Source organism: Empidonax traillii, unplaced genomic scaffold (assembly GCF_003031625.1).
Source record: "Empidonax traillii isolate 1590-97213 ecotype Southwest subspecies unplaced genomic scaffold, ASM303162v1 scaffold356:size572493, whole genome shotgun sequence".
Classification (NCBI taxonomy): domain Eukaryota; kingdom Metazoa; phylum Chordata; class Aves; order Passeriformes; family Tyrannidae; genus Empidonax; species Empidonax traillii.
The window spans coordinates 126916-149722 of NW_020955549.1; the positions used below are offsets into that span (position 1 = coordinate 126916).

General features: G+C 44.5%; 1 protein-coding gene across 1 annotated transcript in view; it reads left to right on the forward strand.

The window, feature by feature from the left end:
• The window catches only part of NUP210 (nucleoporin 210), a 59511-nt gene extending 57405 nt beyond the window's left edge, over positions 1-2106 (forward strand). Inside the window, exons 39-41 of the mRNA XM_027892537.1 lie at positions 508-603; positions 726-809; positions 1257-2106. Of these exons, the coding sequence (XP_027748338.1) occupies positions 508-603; positions 726-809; positions 1257-1357 (281 nt within the window). The 3' untranslated portion in view covers positions 1358-2106. The remainder of the gene's footprint in view (positions 1-507; positions 604-725; positions 810-1256) is intronic.
• The last annotated feature ends 20701 nt before the right edge of the window (positions 2107-22807 follow it).

Here is a 22807-nt window from a genome sequence, read left to right on the forward strand (position 1 = left end):
GTAGATGGATTGCCTTACAGGGCTAACGAGCTCCATCTGCCCGGGGAGTGTCCTAACCGGGAATCGAACCCAGATCTCAGCATTGACAACGCTGTGGTTTAGCCACTGCACCACCAGGGACACTCTCAATGACATTAAATATAGAATCATGGAATCACAGAAAGTTTGGGTTTTAAGGGACCTCAAAGCCCATCCAGTGCCACCCCCTGCCATGGGCAGGGACACCTCCCACTAGCCCAGGTTGCTCCAGCATCCAACCTGGCCTTGGACACTCCTAGGGCTGGGGCAGCTACAACCTCAGTCAGTGTCTTAAGCTGTTCCTGGCAGATTTTGAGGACTGCACTGGAAATAGTCACGAGATTCAAAGCTGTATTATCTAAGTTGATGACACTTATTTGCCGTCAATGAAAAGCTGCTTTTGGCTGTTTCAGTTTAAGGGCTGTTAAAGCAGATTGGAGAAGATGCTCTTTTAACTGAAGGTTGTCTCCTCTTTAATCTACCCTGCAGATGAAGCCAGTCTCTTCCAGCACTTTGTTGAGTCTTACCAGGTGATGATCTTCACGCTTTTTGCCCTGTTAGCAGGGACAGCTGTTATGATCATAGGTAAGAGAAGGGAAGACTGCACAAGTATTTTTTTCTATAACTTCTTACAATGCATTAACCGTAAGATATAAAGGAATAATTTCCATGTGAAATGATTTGGGGGGTTTTTACCTGTCTTGCAGCCTATCATGCCTTTTTCTCACCGAATGGACAGCCCAGTCACCCCGTGCTCACCCCAAGGACAAGTCCTCAGCACCCCCTTAACAGTAAGCACCTAGCACCCAACTAGGAGGGAATTAATTGATTGGTCTGGCTCTTGCATTGCAGTGGAATGTTGGGAGGTCTGTAATCAACACTGGCTGTTACAACAATTCCCATTAGTGCAGGTGTGTTGTAGCCAGGGTGAGCTGCAGGCCTGTTTGTAAACACACGTGCCTGATGCTTTAGATAAAATCAGGCAAATTCAAATGAATGTCACTTGCTGAGGTGTGAGATGTGTTGTGCCCCCCTTAGACTCAAAAAAATCCTGCAGAGGAAGACCTATGAAATTGTGATATCTTTTCTGTAGGAATGAAGCTGGAGGGGTTGTTTTACTCTGAATGGACCATTAGTCTCACTCCCTGTGTCCAGCGGATGATCATGAGCAGTTACTTGCTCCTTCCTTCTCCCACCACTCCCAAGTGTGATTGTTCCTTCCGTCCCCTGTGTTTCAGGTCTCAGTGTGCCCCCTGCTCTATCCTTCAGTCCTCAGGGCTCCAGCAGGAAGACGAGCCCATCAACCACGCTCTGGAGCACAGGCTACGCCTCTCGGTAGAGGCCCCAGGACTCACCTCCGTGCCCTGGGGCTGCGAAAGAAAACAAATCAGTGCCTTGGCAAATTTGAGAACTTCAGCAGTTGGGATGTAATTCAAGTCTTCTCTTGAATGTAACTAGTCCCTTAATTTATTTTTTTTTATATATATATATTTAGGGTTCTTTGAATTTATTTTTTTACGCCAGTGCTTCAGTTCTTAAAAAACTTGTTTTATCTGTTGTTTGATGCTCAGTGGCAGTGCTGCCTAGACAAAAAGCAGTATTCATATTAAGCTGGCTTTCTTGCACTCTTCAAGCAGCTAGAAGTTATGTCTAAGTTATAGTGCTAACAATTTTTTATTTACTTTTTTTGTAAATCAGATTTATTTTTAATGAACATTTTTAAAAAAGGGAACTAGAAAAACAGATGAAATATGAGCCAAAAATTTGAAGGATTGTATATTTCAGAGAACTAGTTTTTATTTTATTTTATTCCAAAGACTCAGGAATGTACTGCACTGATAAGTGTTCTTATGTTTAGCCTTACAATGGGATTCATCAGCAAAATATGCTGATTCAGCATGAGGAATGCTGGAACAACTGTGAATAATTTGGTGGTTTTTTACAACAACAGTAATATAAAAAGAAACCCAAAACGTAGTATGGCTTCCTTTGGGTACAACTGCAGTATTCCTTGGTACTGTAAGCACTTTTTTGGGCTGGGACTATGTTATTTGATTCTCTATTTTTTAGTAAAGCTTTGTAAGATTCCTTTGTCTTGATGAATTTTCTTGTGGTTTGGCTGTTCAGAACTTAGCACAGGGCTGTGTTATTTGTACTTCACCCCCTGCAGCCCCATGATGTTTGACATCATGGCTTCTTCAGTCGTAATGTTGCCTCTTGTTGACAGTGCAATGTTTTTAAAGATTTTGACAAATTTTCAGCTACTCTTTGTTGTCAGGGACTTCCCCACGTTTTCACTAAGTGTCTTCAATTCTTGCTGCAGTCAGTGGTGGCTGTAGAAGCAGCTCTTAATTTTCCAGGTTTGTCCAAACTTCATAAACTAGTTGAGTTGGGTTTTTAAGGCAAGATATGATCTTTCTCAACTTCCATTCTACAAGAAATGAAAGAGCAATGAATATCTCAGTGTGCTACTGTAATAAACACTGGAAAAATGAAAGGTTTTACTCTCCTGTTCCTTCTCTCTCCCATTCAGCAGTCTGGCACTGAATGTTCTGAAAAGTAAACTGCTCCAAGTGGTGGGAGTATTTTGGCAAAATGCTTGCTGTTTATTTCATTTCTTTAGGCAAGTAGTTGCAGTCTGCTGGCTTGAAAAGTAAAAACTGTGAGATGGGAGCTGGTACAGTTGATGAACCAACCTGCTGCAAGCAGTAAGCAGGCTTTTTGCCTTGAGATCAAGTGGTCTGTAGGGTGATAGCTGGGGCTTATAAGTCTTTCTGAGCAGATTGCTGCAAATATAAAGGCCAATATTTTTTTATTATTATTATTTTATTTTTTTAAATTGACTAAAATGAGACTTGGGGTTTTTTGCATTTCATACTGAGTTTTTCCCCTGTTCACTTAGTGCTTGTTTGCTCCCCTGAGTGGGAGAAGGGCTGCTAGCAGTGTGTGTGTGTTACACGTCTTATGTGAGTTGAAATGAATTTTTAAGTTTATCAGGCAGCAAAACAGTCAGTGCCCCCTCAGACCCCAAACTTGGTCCCCTCCCATTGAGCAGCGGGTTTGGCTCCTCGGCAGGAGCAGGATTTGGTGCGTCCCAGCAACAGCAGGTTCATCACATCGTGCTGGTTTGTGGACCAAAAGTTTTTTCTTTTTAAAACAGAAAAAAAGCAAACCCAATCTGGTCTGTGAGTGGGGAAATCCTTGAGCAGGGGCCTTGGGCTGTCCTTGCAGCCTTGGGGTTGCTGTCCCTGAGCACCAGCAGATCCCGTGTTCCTGGTGCCTGTGTTAGACTGACACTGCAGGGGCTGCTCAGGGAACAGGCTTCCCCTTCACAGTTGCAGTGCTTGAGTAGAGAACACAATTCCAAGAAATTTTTCCCTCAGAAAAAGCAAGCAAAGTGCAAATGAGGTGTTGGCAGCCAAGGGTAGGGAGCCCTGTGGGCTCAGGGGTGGGAGCTGAGCTCTGCTCCCAGAACTGCTCTGCTTTGCTCTGGTTTATCAATAATCACCCCTGCAGTCTATAACAAAGGTCACAATTGTATTTAATGTGCTTTTCTACCACTGTGTTTCCTCTAATATAACAGGTTTGGGTTTTTTTAATGCCCTAGTAGAGGATGGGGGGAAGTCTTACCATGTACTTTCACTGGGGTTTTTTTATCCATCAGACTTGGGGTGTGGCAAATGTGAGTGAGGAGTCATTTAAAAGGTTCAGCTGTGGTCAGCAGTTAGTGTCGTGAGGGTTAAGAATGCATGGGAAACTTTATCTTTAAAAGAAAATATTTGAAATTGTGGGGAAGTTGTGTTATCTGTGTGGAGGGAGGGGCAGGGCCTGGCTGTCAGTCAGCTGCTGGGGAGGAGGGGAGCAATGACGAAACATTTAATAACAACAACATTATTATACTCAATCCTACTAAATAACTATATTGTCATACTGAAATCTATCAGGAAAAAAACCCACAAGAGTACTCATTAGAGTTTGGGAGTGCTGTTGCCATTTCTGAAATGCCTCTCTCTGCTCATTAAAGTCAGCTCCAGCTCTGCTGTGTCTGTGAGGCAGAACTGTGGCATGAAAACCTATGCCCACCTCATGCTTTTCAGTAAAGTGGCTCAGATTGTTCTCCTGGTTCCCATTCCCTGATCCCAGTTAACAGGAGGACTCTTACCTGGGGCAGTAGAGAGTCCTGAGGAAAATGGGATCAGCTGGAACTGCATATTCCCTCATGTTTTCCTGGAAGCTGATGGAGGGGGCAAGGGGGAAAGTGGTGTCTCCCATGAGCACACAAAGGGGTTTTGTTGCCAGAGGCTCCAGGAGCAGGGGGGGCTCCTTCTGTACTCCACAAACAGCAGCCCCACAAGGCATGGACGGTCCCTGGGCTGGGAGAGGGGCACACAGCCCATCTGCTGTTCTGGGGTGGCTTCCTGCCACCTTCCCCCGCCTGTCAGCAGCTGATCAACAGCCCTGCTGCAAGGAATTATTGAATTAGATTAGCCAGGTTAGGGTAATATTAGTCTTCAATCCAATCTGCTCCCTCATATAACATCCCCAACACAGGCTAATTATTATCCCCCCATCTAACCCCTTAAAAAAGCAGGGCAGATGATGGATGAAACCTTGAGCACACCTTATCAGTGAAGAGCTGTTTCGGATGAGCAGCCAGGGTTATTGTGTGGTGCTTCAGGGGAAGGCTTTCCTAGCAGCATGTTAGCTGACTTTTGTACTTTATAGGAAGGTTTATATGCAGGTTTTACAGGTGTCAATCTTTCCTCTTCGTTAATGCCTGCGTTGACTGGTAGATAAAGGCAGCATTACCTTCCCTGTTTGGTTGTTGATTGTGGCATTCATGACATGCCATTCCTTCATGAACATCCTGGGCTGTTTTTTTTAGTACAGGGAAAGGGTCTTGAGGAAAAATAATGTTAAAAAAGTAACTCCTAAAGGTACAGTCTTTCTTTGCAGTGTTTTGAGGAAGCAGTAACAGGACAGGAGCACAGAGTGCCTTCCACTATACCAGAGCAACAAGCAGGTATTTGTCGCTACTCACAGGTACTTACAGCCCCTAGAGGCTTGATTCTTACTGTGACAGAGAGTGAGGTGGTGGCATAAATAACCATTCAGGTGGTGTGTGGAGAATTACATCTTTGAGTGAGTTATTGGTAATATACTTGTTTGTAAACCACTGCCCCCTGGGTCAGGGCTGCTAGCTGAGACCTGTGACACTGGTAAACAGGTACATCAGTGTGACAATGGGGCACAGTGTCACAAACTAGAGAGTTTGTTCATGCATTTAGCTTTATGACTCTGTGTTAGTCTGTTTGGTATTTGGGGATTTGATTAAAACCATTCCTTTTCAGCTCTTTCTTCCTCCTATCAATTCAAGTTTAAGGTTACAGCTGCCCCTAAACTCCAACCTGTCTCCTCCACAGCACAGCCCCTCTACTTTCTTCTTATAGGAAACGCATCAGCTTTTAAGCTGGGGAAAAAAAGGATTTAGTAAATCATGGTTGTCTGACTCCACGTCTTCAGGTGACATTAGATCTTCCATTTGTTATTTGTTTTACTGGCAAAATTCAAAAACCTTTGCTTTGCTTTTGGTTTGAAATTCACTTTTCAGCTGTTAACTTCAGTGAGAGAACTTGTCTGTGTAAATTTGGGGACAGTTTCTCAGGTTCTTCTCCTGAAGCGTGAAAAGTTAAAACAAGAATGGGAAACAAATGTTTTCTTGAATCATATTTCTCCCCACGGCACTGTGAACACACCAGCAGTAAGCCATTTCCCATATTTTCCCTTATTCTACTTGTCCTTTCTCTCTCCAGAGCTGTTTTTATCCCAGGTGCTGTGTTTCCCACTGCGGGTGGCCTGCCCCAGAGTTGGGTATTAATAAACTATTTCCTGCCATTTATAAACCCTCAGCCTCGAGCACAGCCCCTCATGGTCCTCTGCTGCAGTGCTGGGCTCTGCTTTGCCATAATTACTAAACAGATTGGGAGCCGCAGTTGCTGTTTTCCATGGAGCAGATGTTGTGTACATGTTTATAATTCACCCCAGTCATTCACTTCTTCCCAGTTCTCTCCTCTTACTTGCCACGTTACATTTTCAAGTACTGTTTCCTTTCTCAGTTCAGAGGTTCATCTTAGGCCTTATTTTTTGCATGTGGTATAAATAAGTTTACTTCAAGCTGTTGTGTCAGGGTCTCTGTTGGGACCTTTTATCCATTTTTAATTCCATTTTCCATAAGGGAGTGGTTTCTTCCAGAGCAAAAGGGAGGCAGTGTGAAGCTGCAGTCACAAACATTTTGTGTTACAAGTCTGTCACTTCTAGGAATTATTCTCATTGCTGAAAACCATCTTTCAGTGCAGACAGTGAGAAAATCCTTAAGATGTTGATGTGGCACAGGTTTATTTCTAAACACAGGCTGCACCAATCCAGATGTTCCAGTGGGTGCAGCACCTGCATGGTACCTGCACATGTATCTCTGCATTCAGGACACTTTAATGGCAAAAATTAATATCAAGTGAGAGGCTGGTTTAGTTCTGCTGGTTGTCTTTTCCTGTCAAGCCTTCAATAAGTGGCTGCTTATATGCACCAAACACCTTGTTATCATCCCAAAGAAGGGCTTGGGAGCTCTGAGTTATTTCTATATCCATCAAGGCTGAATTTTGACCTAAAAAGAGGAGAAAAAGAAGCTAATAACATTACAAGACATTAAAGGGAAGTGTAATGAACAATCAAATGAAGGAATTGACTCTGTGAACACAAGAATAGATCACAGGAAATAAGTTTGATGGAATTAAAGGAGAAAAGGCTTTAAAGCAGAGATTATGATGGGTCTGGCAGGAAGAAAAATGCTCTGGATGCTGCTTTTGGCAGAGAATCCATGTGAGAAAAGGCAGCACGTGGCCTGGACCTGGAGCTCAGCGATCCCTCCCAGAACTGCTGCTGTTTCACAGGAATATCCCAACGTGGAAGGTGTTGGAGCCAAGGAGCAGTTCCTTGGCTTTCTGAAGCCCCTGAGCAGTGCCTGGGTGGCTGTGCCTGGAACACACAGGGCAAGGGGTCCTGCTTAGATCCATCTTCACCCAGGAAAGATCAGGAGCTTCCATCTGCACTTCTGAAGATTGAGGAATAAAGATGGTGCTGGCTGGTGTTTGTTCCTCCCCCAGAGGAAATATTTCTCCCCCAGGGAACCACAGTTGTTCATCTGTAAGATACATGGACAGAGGCACAATCTTGGAAACAATCAGCTGAGTTGCAAACACTCTTCCCTAGTGTGAGGGATGTGTGTGGGCATCCTGTGGATCACATCATCATGGATGTTCTCACAGACAAGGATACTCAGGAAAGAGCCTCCAGAGAGGCTTTCTTTTGCAGCTCTGACCACTCCTAACAGCAGGTGCTGGTTGAGGATTTCCTCCAGAGCGATCCCCACAGGAGGCAGAACAGGTAGGGGGAAATAGCATTTAATAGAAGGGTGCTCCAGGGATGATGTCCACACTGAAGGTAAATGGGCACAAGCCAGACAATACTGGGATAGTCACTGGAGGAAATCATCAGGATGCAATAGCTTCCTCATGTGGCAGTGAGTCAGCTGGGCTTTCAGGATTCCTGCCATCACTGCCGTGACAAAATGGTGAGACACTCCAGAATGGACGGTAGTAAAGGAGTTCTTTACATAGTGTGCCATGGGGAAGGTTCTGCTCTAATCTTGTTAAAAAATGAGGGCCAGAGTTGGGGAGATGGGGTGTGGAAAGAAGGTGTGCAGAGAGACTGTCTAAGCTCTCAGGGAACAAGGAGCTTCACAATGTTCCCTGATTTAGAACACCCTCCATTCCCAGCTGTGCAAGGAAATTCCCACCCAGGGACATCCCTTCACACTTTGTAGATGAAAGCACCCCTTACTCTCACTGCAGAAATCCCTGCAGTGGACACTCCAGCCTTTGCCTGTGCCAACAGTGTCCCATGGAATTAATTTCAGGCCAACATGTGCTAATAGCTCACAGTGACCATCTGTAAATAAAACAGAGCAGCAGATCTGTCTACATGAAACCTGATGACTGAAACACAGTTCACTGATAAACAAGCTCTGACGTTCTGGAACTCATTTTAAATAATTGTTCTGTTTCCAATGTGTTCAATCTGTGAGAGAGACAAGAGGTGGGAGATGCTTTTGTCTTTTGTGGCATTCTGAGAATCTGTTAAGTAGTAAGAAGCTGCCCTTAGTAACAAAATAGTGAAAATTGTCATATTTTACCCAAAAGGAAGGGGAAAAAATAATTTTCCAAAGTAATAGCTTGTAATTTGACAGCATGAGTCACTTGTGTTATTATGAGTGAGTCATAAATAGAAGAGGCACTAAAAGAGTTATTTTCCAGAGTGTATTAAGATAACAAAGAAACTTGGTCTCACAAAATGTTGATAATAAGGCACCAAGCCATGGGACAGTTTGAGCTTATTTGAAATATTCACTCATTAAAAGGGCTATTTTTATTATAATTTTTTTTTTGTGAAGTTAAAGGAAAAGGCCGTTTTCTGTTATTTTTTTTGTCTGTAAAAGCCAATTAGCCTGCCCTTGATGGAAGCTGGATCAAAGCTCTAATTAGAACAATATTCAGGAGCCTGGTGTCACAGTCCAGCCTCTACCAGCAGCGATCCACTCGAGCTCCTCTGCCAAGTGAGTTCAGACAACCCAGGCTATCCAACCCCTAACTAAGTGGACAAGAGTTCTGCAAAGCTGAACCCCTGTGTAAAGCAAACCTCATGGTTGTGAGTGTTGTGTGAGCTCAGTGTTAGCTTCTACAAAGACTCAGGCACTCACAAATGCCCCATTTGGGTGGAATTTCAGGGAGAATTTGCAGCCCTCCATAAGGATCAGACCTGTAGGGCAGCAGGCACCAACAGGGTACTCTTCACCCCAAGGAGAAAAGGTGGGGGTTGATTATAGTGTAGTTTGTGAGCAGAAAAAGGCTGGACTAATGTGGCAATACCCAGTGCAAAGCCACCATGCAGCACGTAAAGAGCTGGAAAACTGGAGAGTTAATGAGACAAAGTGTTGTGAAGGGTACAAGTTAAAATACCAAAGTCAGTAATTCACACCTGACAGTTGTTCTGCCTCACAAAATGGATTTCACTGTTCCTCAGTGTTTACTCATAAGTAACAATAAACCCTGAAACGAGAGCAGGCACAAACCCAGTGTCAAATGGCAAAGAGTGAACCTGAGCAAAAGCAGTAGAACAAAAAGGAACAGAGGAAATTGAAAGCAAGTTTGAACTGGAGGAAAATAGAACAATTCTTTGTGGAAGCAAACATGATGTTACCCGGGAAAAAAGCATTTGGGTTGGTCTTCTGCTAAGCAGTGTCTAACACAGGATGGCACTTACCCTGCAGTGCTGAGCTGGGGAGCTTTTATCTCCATGGACTTTTCTATATTCTCACATTTACTAAATGAAAACTCCTTGCCCACACCCCAAGGCCTGCTGTGTGAGGTGGTTCAGCTCTGGGAACTTGGTTTTGTTGCTCTACACTCTGCAGGGTGACCTTAATGTGTCTGATCTGCCTGCTGTGGGACTGAAGGTGTGTTCTGAAGGGCTTTAGGTCACAGATCCAGGGAATGGTTTGGGTTGGAATGGCCATTAAAGCTCATCCAGTGCCACCCCCTGCCATGGGCAGGGACACCTTCCACCAGCCCAGGTTGCTCCAAGCCCCGTCCAACCTGGCCTGGGACACTTCCAGGGATCCAGGGGCAGCCACAGCTTCTCTGGGCAACCTGTGCCAGGGCCTGCCCACCCTCCCAGGAGAGCATTCCTTCCCAATATCCCATATAACCCTACTCACTCTCAGTTTGAAGCCATTCCCCCTTGTCCTGTCACTCCACACCCTTGTATTTTCAGCTGTTTAGGCCAAACCAGGGCAGTTATCACAGGCAAAGTGGGGGGTTTATATTCTTTGCATTCTGCAGGACAGCAGAAAAATGTGGGAACTGCCATCAGCTCCCCTAAACTAAGGAGTGAGGGTGTGAATCCAACCACAGTGAGGTACAATCAGCAGTCTGAGATGTGGCTGACCAGATGAAAATCCTGACTATTGCAATTGGGGGGGGGGGAGAAGGTGCAAACCTCCTCACCTTTCAGCCCCAGCAGAGGCTGCAGCCTCTGTGCAGCACTGGAATCCAAAATGTGGGAGACTGAACATATCTTATTCCCATTTCATTATTCAGAGTCGTTCCACATAATTTTCTCTGCGCAGCTCTCTTTCCTCATGACCCATCTTTGGATCTGATGCTCGTGGCCATGTCCTGGTGGTAATTTGCGGGTTTGCTCCTTTGCTGGTTTAATATTTGATTTTGTGCTGGGTTAATGCAGGCCAATAGAAATAAACAGCCTTTGATTCAAGCACAATTAAGTATCTCTTGTGAAGAAAAAAGAACTCTGTTGTCCCGAGCATCTGACCCCAGCTGGTGCATTCTCAGTGCCAGCTGGTTCTTGCATGGGAGGAAAATTAATAAAACTGCCAAACAAAGGAATATTTTCAGCAAGTACCCAAATATTTAAGGCTAAACATCCTCCTTGGAATGCCAGGAGTAGATTCCAAATAAGCAGCTGAAGGATTATTTTGATAGTGTTGTAGAAATATTGGTCCACTGGAGATGTTTAAAGGTCAACTGGAGTGTTTCATGGGGGTTTTGTTGGTGTTGCCGGGGGTTTTTTTTTGGTGGCTGACTACATGTCTGGACATGCTGCTTTCCAGGAGCTTCTGTTTGTTTATTTGCTCTCTGTTTCTGGACAACTCAATGTGGAGGGAATCCTCTCCATATCAAATTAATACCAAACCTGGAGGAGTCAGTTTTCTGTTCCACGTGTTTAGTAAAGAAATACAACCAAAACCTTAATGGAAGTAAAGCTGAAATATTACTGAAACTTCAATTTTAAGAGTTCAAATTTGTTGTTGTTTTTGTTTTTTCTTTTTTTTTTTTAAAGCAACAGTGCTAATAATCTGAAATCCTCCTATGCCATCAACACCGTGGCAAATGTGTTAAGCTTAGGTAAAAAAAAATATATATCTTAGGCTTGACCTGGGATCTGAGAGTCAAACCCTGCTCTTCTCATCTGGTGGGTTCTTTATCCCAGTTTTAATGAGTGACTGTATTTTCCATGTGCTTATTTCATAGACTCTGTTTTTAGAGGAACTGTGGTTACCTGATGCTTAAAAACCATGTTAAAGTATTGTTTAAGTGTAGGTAACAACTCTGTGAATGATGTGGGAAGTGGTATCTAACAGCACTTGCTTTGCTGCCTCTGTGTGGGCTCCAGAAGAGAGTGATGGTAGTAACAATAATATTAGGGATTAAATTACATTTTTATATTAAAATGATCAGAAATGCCAGTTTAGTATGAAAATTATTGACTTTTTTTTTAATAGTCATGAAACGTATCTTATCTCCTTGAAATTGTGCGTTTTCATTATTTTTTTTTTTAAATCCAGAAGTTTTGTAACTTTGGGTAAATTTTCTCCATCTTAAGGGGTTTTTTTTCCAATGTTGAGTGCCTGAAATTCTTTTTGGGAATTTTTTTTCCAGGATTCTTTTCAGCACTCGATTTTTTTGGGGTTGAACATATGGTTGCAAGTAACATTTGTGTGAAAAGCACAGAGCGCTTTCAGTCCTCCTGAAAACAACATATTTTGCACCCAGGAGGAAGTTTTAATTTAATTTCGTTTAATTTCTTAGGCCTGCTGAGGTGATTAAGGTTTGCCTTTTCCTCTTGCCGTGGCACAGTCTGCTGTCCTTCTCGTGACAGCAATGGGCAGTGAGCTCTGATCCTGGGGTTTGGGGTTTTGATATCAATTTATGTGTTATTAGTAATAGTGGTTTGATCCCTCAGTTTTAAAGTTGGGCACTGTGTAAAGGAAAGCTGCTTTTCCCCACCACCACCTTTCTTAATGTTTTTTAGAACACTTAGTAGTTCTAAACATTCTGAGGCTCGTGGCTCAGATGGAACTAAACCTTGTATGAGCCATAATTAATCACCTAATTGATGAGGTGAGTTTATAGCACATCATTTGATGTGCAACATTTTCCTTAATTTCTTAGATTTTATTAACAGCACTGACAAAATAACAATGCTAGACAATGAGGTGACTTCCATGCTCTGTGTCCTGCAATCCTATTTCGTGCATCAGGCAGGAGAAGACCCTCCCAATAACACTCACACACTTAATTTTACCTTGTCAGAACATGATCTCAGTCTGTCAGAACCACGAGGGGATCATCACTGGGCAGTGAAGTCTGGGACAGTGTTTCTGTCCTGGGTTCCAGGGGGAAGAGCATGTGCCAGGAAGGAATTTATGCTCCTTGAACAGGGTCAGATGAGATTAAACAAGCTACTTCCTGTTATTTACAGTAAGTTTACACCTTGATTTTGAACTCAGTTCAAGTGTGTGTGTGTGTTGTGTTTCACATAATCCAACAATGGAACAGAACACCCTGAGCTGGGAGGGAGGATCCCTGAGTCCAACTCCTGGCCCTGCCCAGGGCACCCCAAAAATCCCACCATGTGCCACTTGTACCTCTTGGCTATTACAAAGTTCTTATCGAAAATATCATTTTGGGCTTGTTTTCTCTTTTTTTTTTTTTTTTTTTTATCTCTCCATGATCTGACTCAGCAAATTTCAGATTCCTGTTCTTGGTAGTGATGGCACAAATCCCTCTCTCTGTTGATGAGGTTCTCCCCTCTTAGCCTGACTCAGGTGCTGGTTAGGAAGGGTCTGAGCTGACCTTTTCCTTGCCCTGGTGACATGAAGTGTAAACAGCCCTTCAGTGCAGTGACTGACCAAACAGTAGGATCCACAGAAGAGAAGCTGTTGTTCCTTGAAACACATCTAAAAGTAGAGTGGATTTACATCAGATGTTTCCCAGCTGGTGTTTCCCAGGAGGAATCCCCAGTTCCAGCAGGGAATCCCAGAAGTGGGTGTGTGTGGAAAGCACTGGGCAGGGAAGTTTTCCTACCTAAATGAGGTGGGGAGGCAGGAAAGTCAGTGTGTTTGTGTATTTGGAAAATACACTAAGCCATGGTCTGGAGTTTAACTTGGGAATATCAGATATTTGGAATCTGGGAGCTTTAGATACATGACTGATAAAAATTGTGTTAATAGAATCACAGAATACCCTGAGCTGGATCGGATCCACAAGGATCATCCAGTCCAGCTCCTGGCACAGGACACCCCAACACTAAGGGACAGGGGGGGTCCCTCAGAGTGTTGTCCAAACCCTCCTGCAGCTCTGGCAGCCTTGGGGCTGTGCCCACTGCCCTGGGGAGCCTGTTCAGTGCCCAACCACCCTCTGGGGGAAGAACCTTTCCCTGAGATCCACCCTGAGCCTGCCCTGACACAGCTCCAGCCATTCCCTGGGGGCTGTCCCTGCAGGAGCAGAGGTTGGAGCTGCCCCAGTTGTTGGTTCAGGACACCTTTAGGGTGAGCTCTTCCTTCAGAACCAGGCAGGGGTTTTGTGTCTGTGCCACCTCTGTGTGGCCTCCTGCCTGAACTCACCCTCTCTGTGCACAAATCCACATCCTCCTGAGCGCTGCTCTCAGCACTTCCCTCTGCCTGGCAGGTGAGCTGATGGAATGGTGCCCAGACCCCGGTGCCCAGCCCTGGAAATTGAGGGCTGTCTGGCAAACAGCATTTAATTTGCGTAATAATACACTTACAGCCCAAGAATGATGGTCTCACCGCCTTCAGGTTTATTCAAATAGCTCTGCAACCTTGTTCAACGACTACACCTCGTCATTCAGACCCCAATAAATGAGCTGAACATTTGGCCAAAGGGAGCTCTCTCTGTTGCCTTTCTGCTGATTCACCAGGAGGTGTGAGTGCTGCTATTTTGATAGGGTTGGACTGTGTGCTGGGATGTACACATATTTTCCTGAAATCTGTCAAATGTCATTTTAAAAGTCATCGAGTGTGCTCTGCAACAAAGCAGGCAGAATTACAGAGCAGAAAGCCTTTTGAGAGCACCATTGTAAATGTGTCACAGCTCATTCTGGCTTTTGCATGTGGGCTTATCTTCAAATAGCATCCTGCTGTTATGATTAGTGATTGCTATCGAGAGTAAAATCTCTTTGGTTTCAGCAATAAAATAAACCACTTTATATATAGAACCCACTGTTGAATGGAACCTTAAATATTTATTTTCCCACTCTTCTTGCCAAATAATCTTCAAGGTGAAGCCTTTCTTCTCAGGAAACAATGCCAGCGGTCTTGGGGCAGTCGTGGTTTCAGAAATGGGATTCAGCAGCAGAAAGACAGCAGTTGATGTTACCAGTTAAATAAAACACTGTTGGAATTCTGTGAGCTTGGAATTATGCAGTTGTGTCTTACTGGGACGAGCTTTGTGGTGATCCCAGTGACCACCAGCACCAACCACTGCTCCAGGCAACTGGGAACCCCCCAGTACGTGACTTGACTCCACCTGTCACCAAGGTGTCACCTGCTGTGTTGTCACAGGAGCTTCAGTCCTGCCATTTTTTAAAATTAAAAGTCTCAACTTTGAGATTTTGAGCCGGGAGAGCACTCACAAAAACCAGTTTCTTTGCAGGATCTGGTAAACCAGTTATAATCTCAACATTCTGTATTGCACGACCTTTAAGGGTCCCTTCCAGCCCAAACCATTCTCTGGTTCTGATTCTATAAACAGGAGTGTCTGGTTGGACAGTTCACATTCTTCCAAATTAAATTAAATTCATCACAAGAAAGCAAAGCTTTTTGCTCTTAGAGCTCACCAGATGAAGACTTTTAGGCTTCTGGAGCGTTGGAATAGTTCCAGTTAAAGACTAACAAGCCAACATTTAAAATAGTCGTAATTAATTTTTGATGAGGGAGGGAGGAAAGAAAGATTCTCTTAAAGAGGGTTCTTAAAGAATTCTGTTTAGGTAAAAGTATATAAGAAGGGAAAAACCTTTGAAAGTAAAATAAATTTATGTCTTAGAAGGAGCCTCTGAATCACAGCAGTGAGGGTGTTGGGCAGTGCATGAAAATGAGATGGTAGAGAGAATTAGAAGACAACTTTCATTTCATAAGTAGGTTTGCATAACATAGAGAGGCTGGCAAAGGAAATAACGTTCACAGTCTGCATCTCCCAGTTTTATGAGAGCCTGGATGTGTGGAATAAAGCTCTGAGGAGACAGCAAGGAGGGGGAGGAAGGTTTCTTCTAAGTAGTCCAACTTAAAAAATTGAAAGTTGCCTTAAATTCTGTGTCATTTTCCTTTTGGGTTACGATTGGGTATCTTTGTGGGAGCCAATTTGTTTTGCTGCTGGAATCTGCCCAGAAAGTTCTGTGCCACTGAGTCTCACGTCCTGTGCTCTGCAGTTGTGCTTCAGGAGTTCTCTTATCAGAAATGTCTCTCATTCCATCTGCATGAACAGATAGGACTGTGCTAAGTCTGCTATTAATTTTTTAGGTTGTTTCGTTCCCGATAAATAAAATATTTAAAGTGAATATTTTCCCCAGCACCTGCAGCTGCTCAGGAACACCGCGCATGATGCAGCTGAATTCAGGCAGTAAAAACTGACTTAAAATAGTTCCAAGAGGACAAGGTTGCTGCTGGCCTCGTGGTGCCTGAGCTGCTGCAGCTGAGGGATTTCCACGTGCCTTGGGTCCTGGTCCTTGGGAAAAATGCAGGAGCATTTATTCCAAGTTCCTAAATAGCTTCTGATCTTCCACTGGAGCACGACATTTGAACATGAAACCATGAGAACTCATTGAACTCTCTTTGGACAAGAGCCTTGTCTAACGTATTAAAGGAGGTTTTGTTTGCTTGGTATCCCTTAACTTACCAAGGTTATAAAATAGTTTATGCTGCAGCACTGCCTTTGGGTTTGCAGAAACATATCCCTATGAAGAACCAGCTTTAACTCGTGATCCCCCATGGAATTGGGTCTTTCTCCTTCCTTTTTCACTGTTTGACTTTACAGACCATCATCTCACAGCTGTTTTACACTGTTATTTGCCCTCCCCGTAGTGTAAACTTTAACGTTTTCATAGTCTGTAAATTGCATTGTATGAAATGGTAAAACCTGGAAAACTTCTCAACTGAGAACTATTTGTTTGGATTTTAGGGTGGAGCAAAAAGCAGAAGAAAGGAGAGAAAGAAGGGGTTGTGTGTGGAACCCACAGCTCTGTTTCAGTGCTTGATATGGAACCAGCAAGTATTTTGAACTCTGTTGTTGAGAATGCACGTGTGATATAAATCAGAATTCTTATCCTTATCACTGGGAGGTTGAAGAACACAGAGGGATGATTTGTCCAAGACCCCCGTGAGGGCAGGGCAGGGCAGAGCTGAAAACAGAGGCTGTGTTTGAGCAGAGCTCAGCGTCTGTGATGTGAGATGCAGATGGGGCATGCTGACAGGGTGGGGGACACAGCTCCCGGCACTCCCTGAGGGAACTGCTGGCTTTCCAAGGGAAAGAGCATTTTAAAAGACTAAGGATGAGGAAACTGTTTGCAAGTTACTGATCACTAAACCAGTTTTAAACTTTAAAATAATAACGATATCACTGCTTCCTGGCACGTGTGAACATCTGAGTGCTCTGCCAGGAATCACAAATCTCCCTTTGCTGATGGTTGGCAGTGCAGGGGAAGAGCAATGCAGGGTCCAGAAGGAGAATAAACCTGCAGGGTTTGACGGTGTGTGAGCACAGCACTGCTGAGGATCCACCACACCGAGGGGGATTTTGTTCCCCACAGCTTGGCAGGGCAGTGCCAGAACTGCAGGGTGGTGTTCCTGAGGCTCTTGGGTGCAAGTTGGTGTTTTATACCAGGAGTGCTGCATTTACAAGTGTTTCACTGTTAATACAGTACAGTTCATTACCCACACAAATGGCACTCTGATTCCACTGGGTGCACTGCATCAGCTGCATCATGTATTTCAAGTGAAAATATGTTTCTTCATCTGATGTTTGACAGCCTTTCTGTCTTTTTTTTCACGATGATATTTAAGTATTGAGCCATTTAAGCATCAATACTTGTTTTCTGGGAAAAAACTGGTATATGTGTTTACTTTCTGCTGTCTTCTTCCCCATTTATTTAGATTTAGAAACCAAAATTGTTGTGCCTGATTCATCCAAGAACTTAAATATGTATCTAAAATTATGCCTAGTTAATTAGTTCCATTTAAAGTTGTTCTGCTCAAATGCATAAACTTCTCAGCCTAGTGCTGTTATACAGTAGATCAGGGCTTTGGGAGGAGAAGGAGATCCATATGGAAAATATTTAACTGCATAAAATTTAGAGTGCAATTCAAAAGCCTCCTGCTATGTTCAAAGACCAAACAACAAAGCTTTTTTTCCTAATAATTAGTTGGTGTGTACGTATTCCTGAAGGATATTGAGATGTTTAATCCAGCAGAAAATTGCTATCTGGTGCAGTACAGGGGAAAAATAGCAGGACAAAATTTTGCTATTCTTATATTTAAAAATGCAGGCAATTATAACTGTAGACAAGAATAAAGCCATACAGTTAAGTAATGAGAGGAGTGGAGCTGCTCAAAGCGTAGCGTGCAGCCAGGGCTGAAGTCATTACTGCAAGCAGAGCTGGCAGTGAAATCATTTACTGAAACGGCAGGTTTTACCCCTTTATTCTGGCTGTAAACAGGCAGTGAGTGGCATGGCTTGGTTCTGGGATGGTGGGCACTCCTTCGAGCTGCCCCCGATGGGCACAGGGGGGCTGGGGAAGGTGTCCCGGCCCGGGGAGGGGGTGGAAGGAGCAGAGCTTTTAAGGTTTGTTCCAGCCCAGCGCGGTCTGGGGTTCTGTGAGCTGAGCAGAGCCTGTTCCCTCCCCGTGGAATGTTCCGTGGGCTCCGTGCGTGGCGCTGCCCGGGGGCAGCAGGCAGGCAGGAGTCCCTGCAGATGGAGAGCACAGCGAGCAGCGCTTACATAAGAGCCGTGCCCTGCCATCCCTCCCTGCTGCAGTGACGTGCAAAGGAGCGGGGATGGAGCTGCTCTTTGGCTCCGTTCGGATGGAAGGACAACACCAGAGCAGTGAAAACCCGGAGATAAATCCCAGAAGGGGTAACAGCCTAGAGATTTCAGCAGCGCTGTCTGCACAGTGATGGGTCTGCCCAGAGGGGAGAGGAGGAATTAAAAAGGATCCCCGGCGTCTGGTGGGATTCACGGGTTAATGTTAGTTATAAAACTAGGCAGGGTGTAATTGGAGGGTTATCCCCAATTTAAGTTTATTTTAAAAGGGAAATATGGGTAAACTCTTTACTGCTATTTAAAGTCAGGATGAGTCTATGTACAGCCTGTCCAGGCTGATGCTGGAAGTGCCCAGCTTTCCCCTCACTAGGAGGATGACAGTGGGAAGGAGGAGGAGGGAGGGTTGTACAAGTTTGGCTCTGAATTAACTACTGAGAAAGACGTTGTTTACTGTCAGATAACAAACCCACATCAGCTGCTCTTCCCCAGAATTCTTGGGGAGCTTAATCTGACTGGAAATGCAGGAGCAAAACTGAGCTCCCAGGCGTGACTCTCCCCTGCAGACACAGTTCCAGCCTGGGTTGTTATTGTTATATTGGTGAGTTTTTATCTCTGTTAACCTTGGAAATAATTCCAGCAGTGGGGAGGGCTTGCTGAAAGGGACCCTGACAGAAATTATGTGCTTCCCACATGGATGTTGTAAATGCACATGCACAGATAAAGTAACCTTACATGAAGGGTAAAAGTCTGGCTCATTGTAAGGCAGTGATAAAACCACCAGGTTGGAATCTCACAAAATAAGCTTTAGGGCATTGCAAAGAAATGATAATATGAAGAGAAGCGGAAAAAAAAATAAAAATTCCGGGGCAGCTGATGGAAAGTGTTGCAAAATAAATGCTGTGACCTTGAGACATGAAATAGTTAAATATCCCATTCCCACAAATCCTCTCAGGAGTAACTCTCAAACTAGAGGGGTACAGGCCATGTCCTGTGCTCCAGGAGGCATGGCATGGTTGTGTGTGCAGACTGGGAGGGGGAAGATCCCACCACAGCCACTCAGGAGCTGAACCCAGGTGGGTGTGGGTGTTGCCACCCAGCCTCAGGCAGTGATGCAGAGCAAGCTGATGAGCCTGTCCTGTTCCCCCTGTGGAGAGGGGGGAGCTGGAGTCCTGGACAGAGGGAAGATCTCGTATTATCCAGCTTTGTTCACAGGATCATCACTGCCTGTGCCAGTAGAACCTGGGGTTGTGTTAGTCAGCCTGGAATATGACATGGAAAGTATCCCCTGCCTCTTCCTGCTGCATGCTCAGAGCTGCTCTGTGAGCAGGCAAGGAACAAACCAGCCTAATTACCAGGTGTTTAGAAAGCTGGATTGGTATTTGTTGTTCTTTGAACTTCAGAGTGATTCAGATAATCAGTGTATTGAATCTTTTTTAAGGTTGGAGAAAGTTCAGACTGTACAGATGCATCTGGAGTGCCAATCCCCAGCCCACGGAATGCCAGCACCTTCAGTGAGACTTGCTGTACTCTCCTGACTGCTTTCAAACCTGGGGAACAGCCCTGTGAAAGGACCAGGTGGTGTTTATGGCACGAGGGCTCTATTTATATGGTAGCTTTTCATTACATATGAGAAGGATTTGTGTTCCCTTCAAAGCCAAAGGAGGTGTCAGCAGTCTCTGAGCTCCATTGGTGCTGCTGCATCAAGTTCTTATTTGAATGGCCTTTTCTCTACCTATTGAGGATTAATGGAATATAACCTTCCCTCTTTTTCCTGCTTGATTTGCATTTGCCTTCCTGTTAATCACCCCTGAATTATATAGGCTATATCTGCACCTGGCAGTGCTGGGCTGATGGTTGGACCTGATGATCTGAGAGGGCTTCTGGGACCTTTGTGATTCCATAAAAACCAGGACACCAGAGGCCAAGAATGATCATTTAGTCCTCCTTCCGTGCAAGTGAGGATAAGGTGAAGCCATACCTCTCCTGGGAGATGCTTTATTTACACTCACTCCTCAGATCTGCAGGGCAGGAGTGTGTGCAGTGCCCTGGGGGTGCCCACGTGCCGGAGCACCCTGAGGGCAGCCCAGCACCTTTGGGTGCTGCTGTTCCCAACACCTGCAGTCACAGCCTGGGTTTGAAGGGTGGTTTGAAGCATGCCTGGCTCTGCTTAGCTCATGGTTAGAAGTGGGCATGGCTTGCCTAACGTTCAGCTTGTGTTTTCTTGAACAACTTCAAGCTGTCATGTGGAACCCCCAATCCCGTATTTACTGCGATGCTTGGAAACCTGCCTGGTGTGTTCTTCCCTCCTCCAGCACAACCCACCCCCTTTCCTTTGGTTCAGATTCCCAGCAGTGCATGTTTCCTGCCACATTTATCACCCCCTCTCTAATCTGCCCTTCCAAAGCTTGCAGCCAAACACGAGATACAGCACTCCCAGTGATGCCTCACCTCCACAGACTAAACATGGAATAATTGCCTCCTCTTTCTCGTGCACAGAGCTTCTCTTAACACATTCTGCCATCACATGCTTTCCTCTGAGCTGCCAGAAACTCCAGATCTGTTTTTCCCCGCAGTATTCTGAGAACAACCTGGTATTTCCCACTTGCCACATTTTATTTTTTTTTTTTTTTTTTTTTTGTGGAGAGTTTTATTTTAGTAACATTAAAACATCTATAATGCATGGAATAAAATGTAGTTTTCTCATTAGTAGCTCAGTAAAGGGCTGGAAGGGGAAGTGAGGAGGGTAGCTGACTAGAAATCAAGGTTTTCCTCCGACAGGAAGAGCAGGTTTATTTTGAACACCAGCGAGGGAATTCCTCAGCAATGTGGAACAGCCAAGCCAAGGATTTGTTCCTCTGCTCCTGTCCTGTGAGCTGAGCCTGGGAAGAGCTGGTTTAAACTCTCTGTGTAGCAGCTTCATTCACAGAATCCCAGAAAAGTTTGGGTTGGAAGGGACCTTAAATCCCATCCCATCCCACCCCCTGCCATGGGCAGGGACACCTTCCACCAGCCCAGGGTGCTCCAACCTGACCTTGGACACTTCCAGGGATCCAGGGGCAGCCACAGCTTCTCTGGGCAACCTGTGCCAGGGCCTGCCCACCCTCCCAGGGAAGGATTTCTCCCCAGTATCCATCTCTCCCTGCCCTCTGGCAGTGGGAAGCCATTCCCTGTGTCCTGTCCCTCCAGGCCCTTGTCCAGAGTCCCTCTCCATCCTGTTCCCCAGCAATTCTCTGCTCTACACTTGTTGATGAAATGGCAGCACATTTCCAACCCAAACCATTCTGGGATTCTGGGAACCAAATGAAACCTCAGCAGCTCACGGGAAGGGCTGAAGGCCTCCTTGGAAAAGCTGCAGGGAGATGGGGGACAGAGGGGAGGACAGCTGCAAACCCGGCCCAAAACTGGGAGACATCAGTTTTCCATGTCTGTTTTGCACTATTAATAGACAGTATATTTGTGATAGACAATATATTTGTAGTATCTGAGTGTATATATATGAATATTGATAAACATGTATGGATTTATCCCATCTTTTGTGATCCAGACTGCACCAACAACACTTCATGGAATTCCTGTGCAGGATGTAAGGACTGTAAGAAAAGAACTGGTAATTGTCATAACAAATATGTATTATTCCAATAACTTAGTTATAAAATACTAGGTAGGCTTGGACTATTTCTTTATATCAAGGCAATCAGAAGTCATAAATATCAGCAATAATTCTTACTCCGTGTATGTACATATGTTTCTTCCTTTAAATTTCTCTAATAATGTAAGCCAAGGAATCGTAGCGAATCTAGAAACAAGTATTAATCCTAAGGGATAATGCTGGGGATAGAAAAACCCTAGAAGATAATTCAGGGCTACAGATACTGTCTTTTATATATATATAAATAGCACAGTGACATTGCTTAGGTGCTTAAAGCCATCAGCAGGTTATTGGATGACTCTTGCTCCCACAGGCTTAAACAACATGATTTAGAGTCTATAATCCTCTAAGTTATTTGAGGAGGAGAAATTTAGGGGGGCATCCAGAAGAAGAGATGTTTACATACTAAACATGGAGCTGGGAGTTAAATCCTGGTCCTGCTCCTCTTTTCCATGGACTTCAGAACACCACTCTGGAAAATGGACTTCTACCACTATTTAAAGAGGAATTAACTCTTCTGTACCCTTTTTTTTTTTCTTTCTCTCTCTTTTCTTTCCCTCTTGTAAAAGGAGGCTTTTGGACAGTAAGAAAACCACGGAGAGCTGGGTCCTGATTGTTTCTTTTAGTGTCCTGTTATTGGTGGTGGTGCCTTCTCAGAATTTCCACTGTGTTGGGTTTTCCTGTGGATCCCTCCTGGTTTTGGTGGCCACTGGAGCATTTTTAACTTCCATCCCTCAGAAAACTCCCTTCACATAATGATTTTATTGTAGTTATCAGCACGTCCCTGACATTTCCTTGACAGCAGTGTCTGGACTTGGCACATAAAACCCCGGGGAGAAACTCCTGGGTGCCTCCTTCCTCCAGGTACAACGAACATAAACACTGGGCGTGCCCTGAAACATTTCATATCAATTATTCACCTTTCATGGCTCTTACCTTGCTGTTTTCAGAGCACAGTGAGCTTGGGAACCAAGGGATTGGAATAGGGTTTTACAGTTGAGATTTGGAAAATGAAAGAGCCACACTTCCTTGCCCACTGTGAAGAAGTGAACAGAATAGGAGAGAATAAAAGAGTTTTTTCTGAGCTGGAAGCGGGTTTTGTGTTGTGATCTGCACCCTGATTTGATTATGTAATTGTATATAATAATCTATATTTCATAGAATAATATATTTGTAA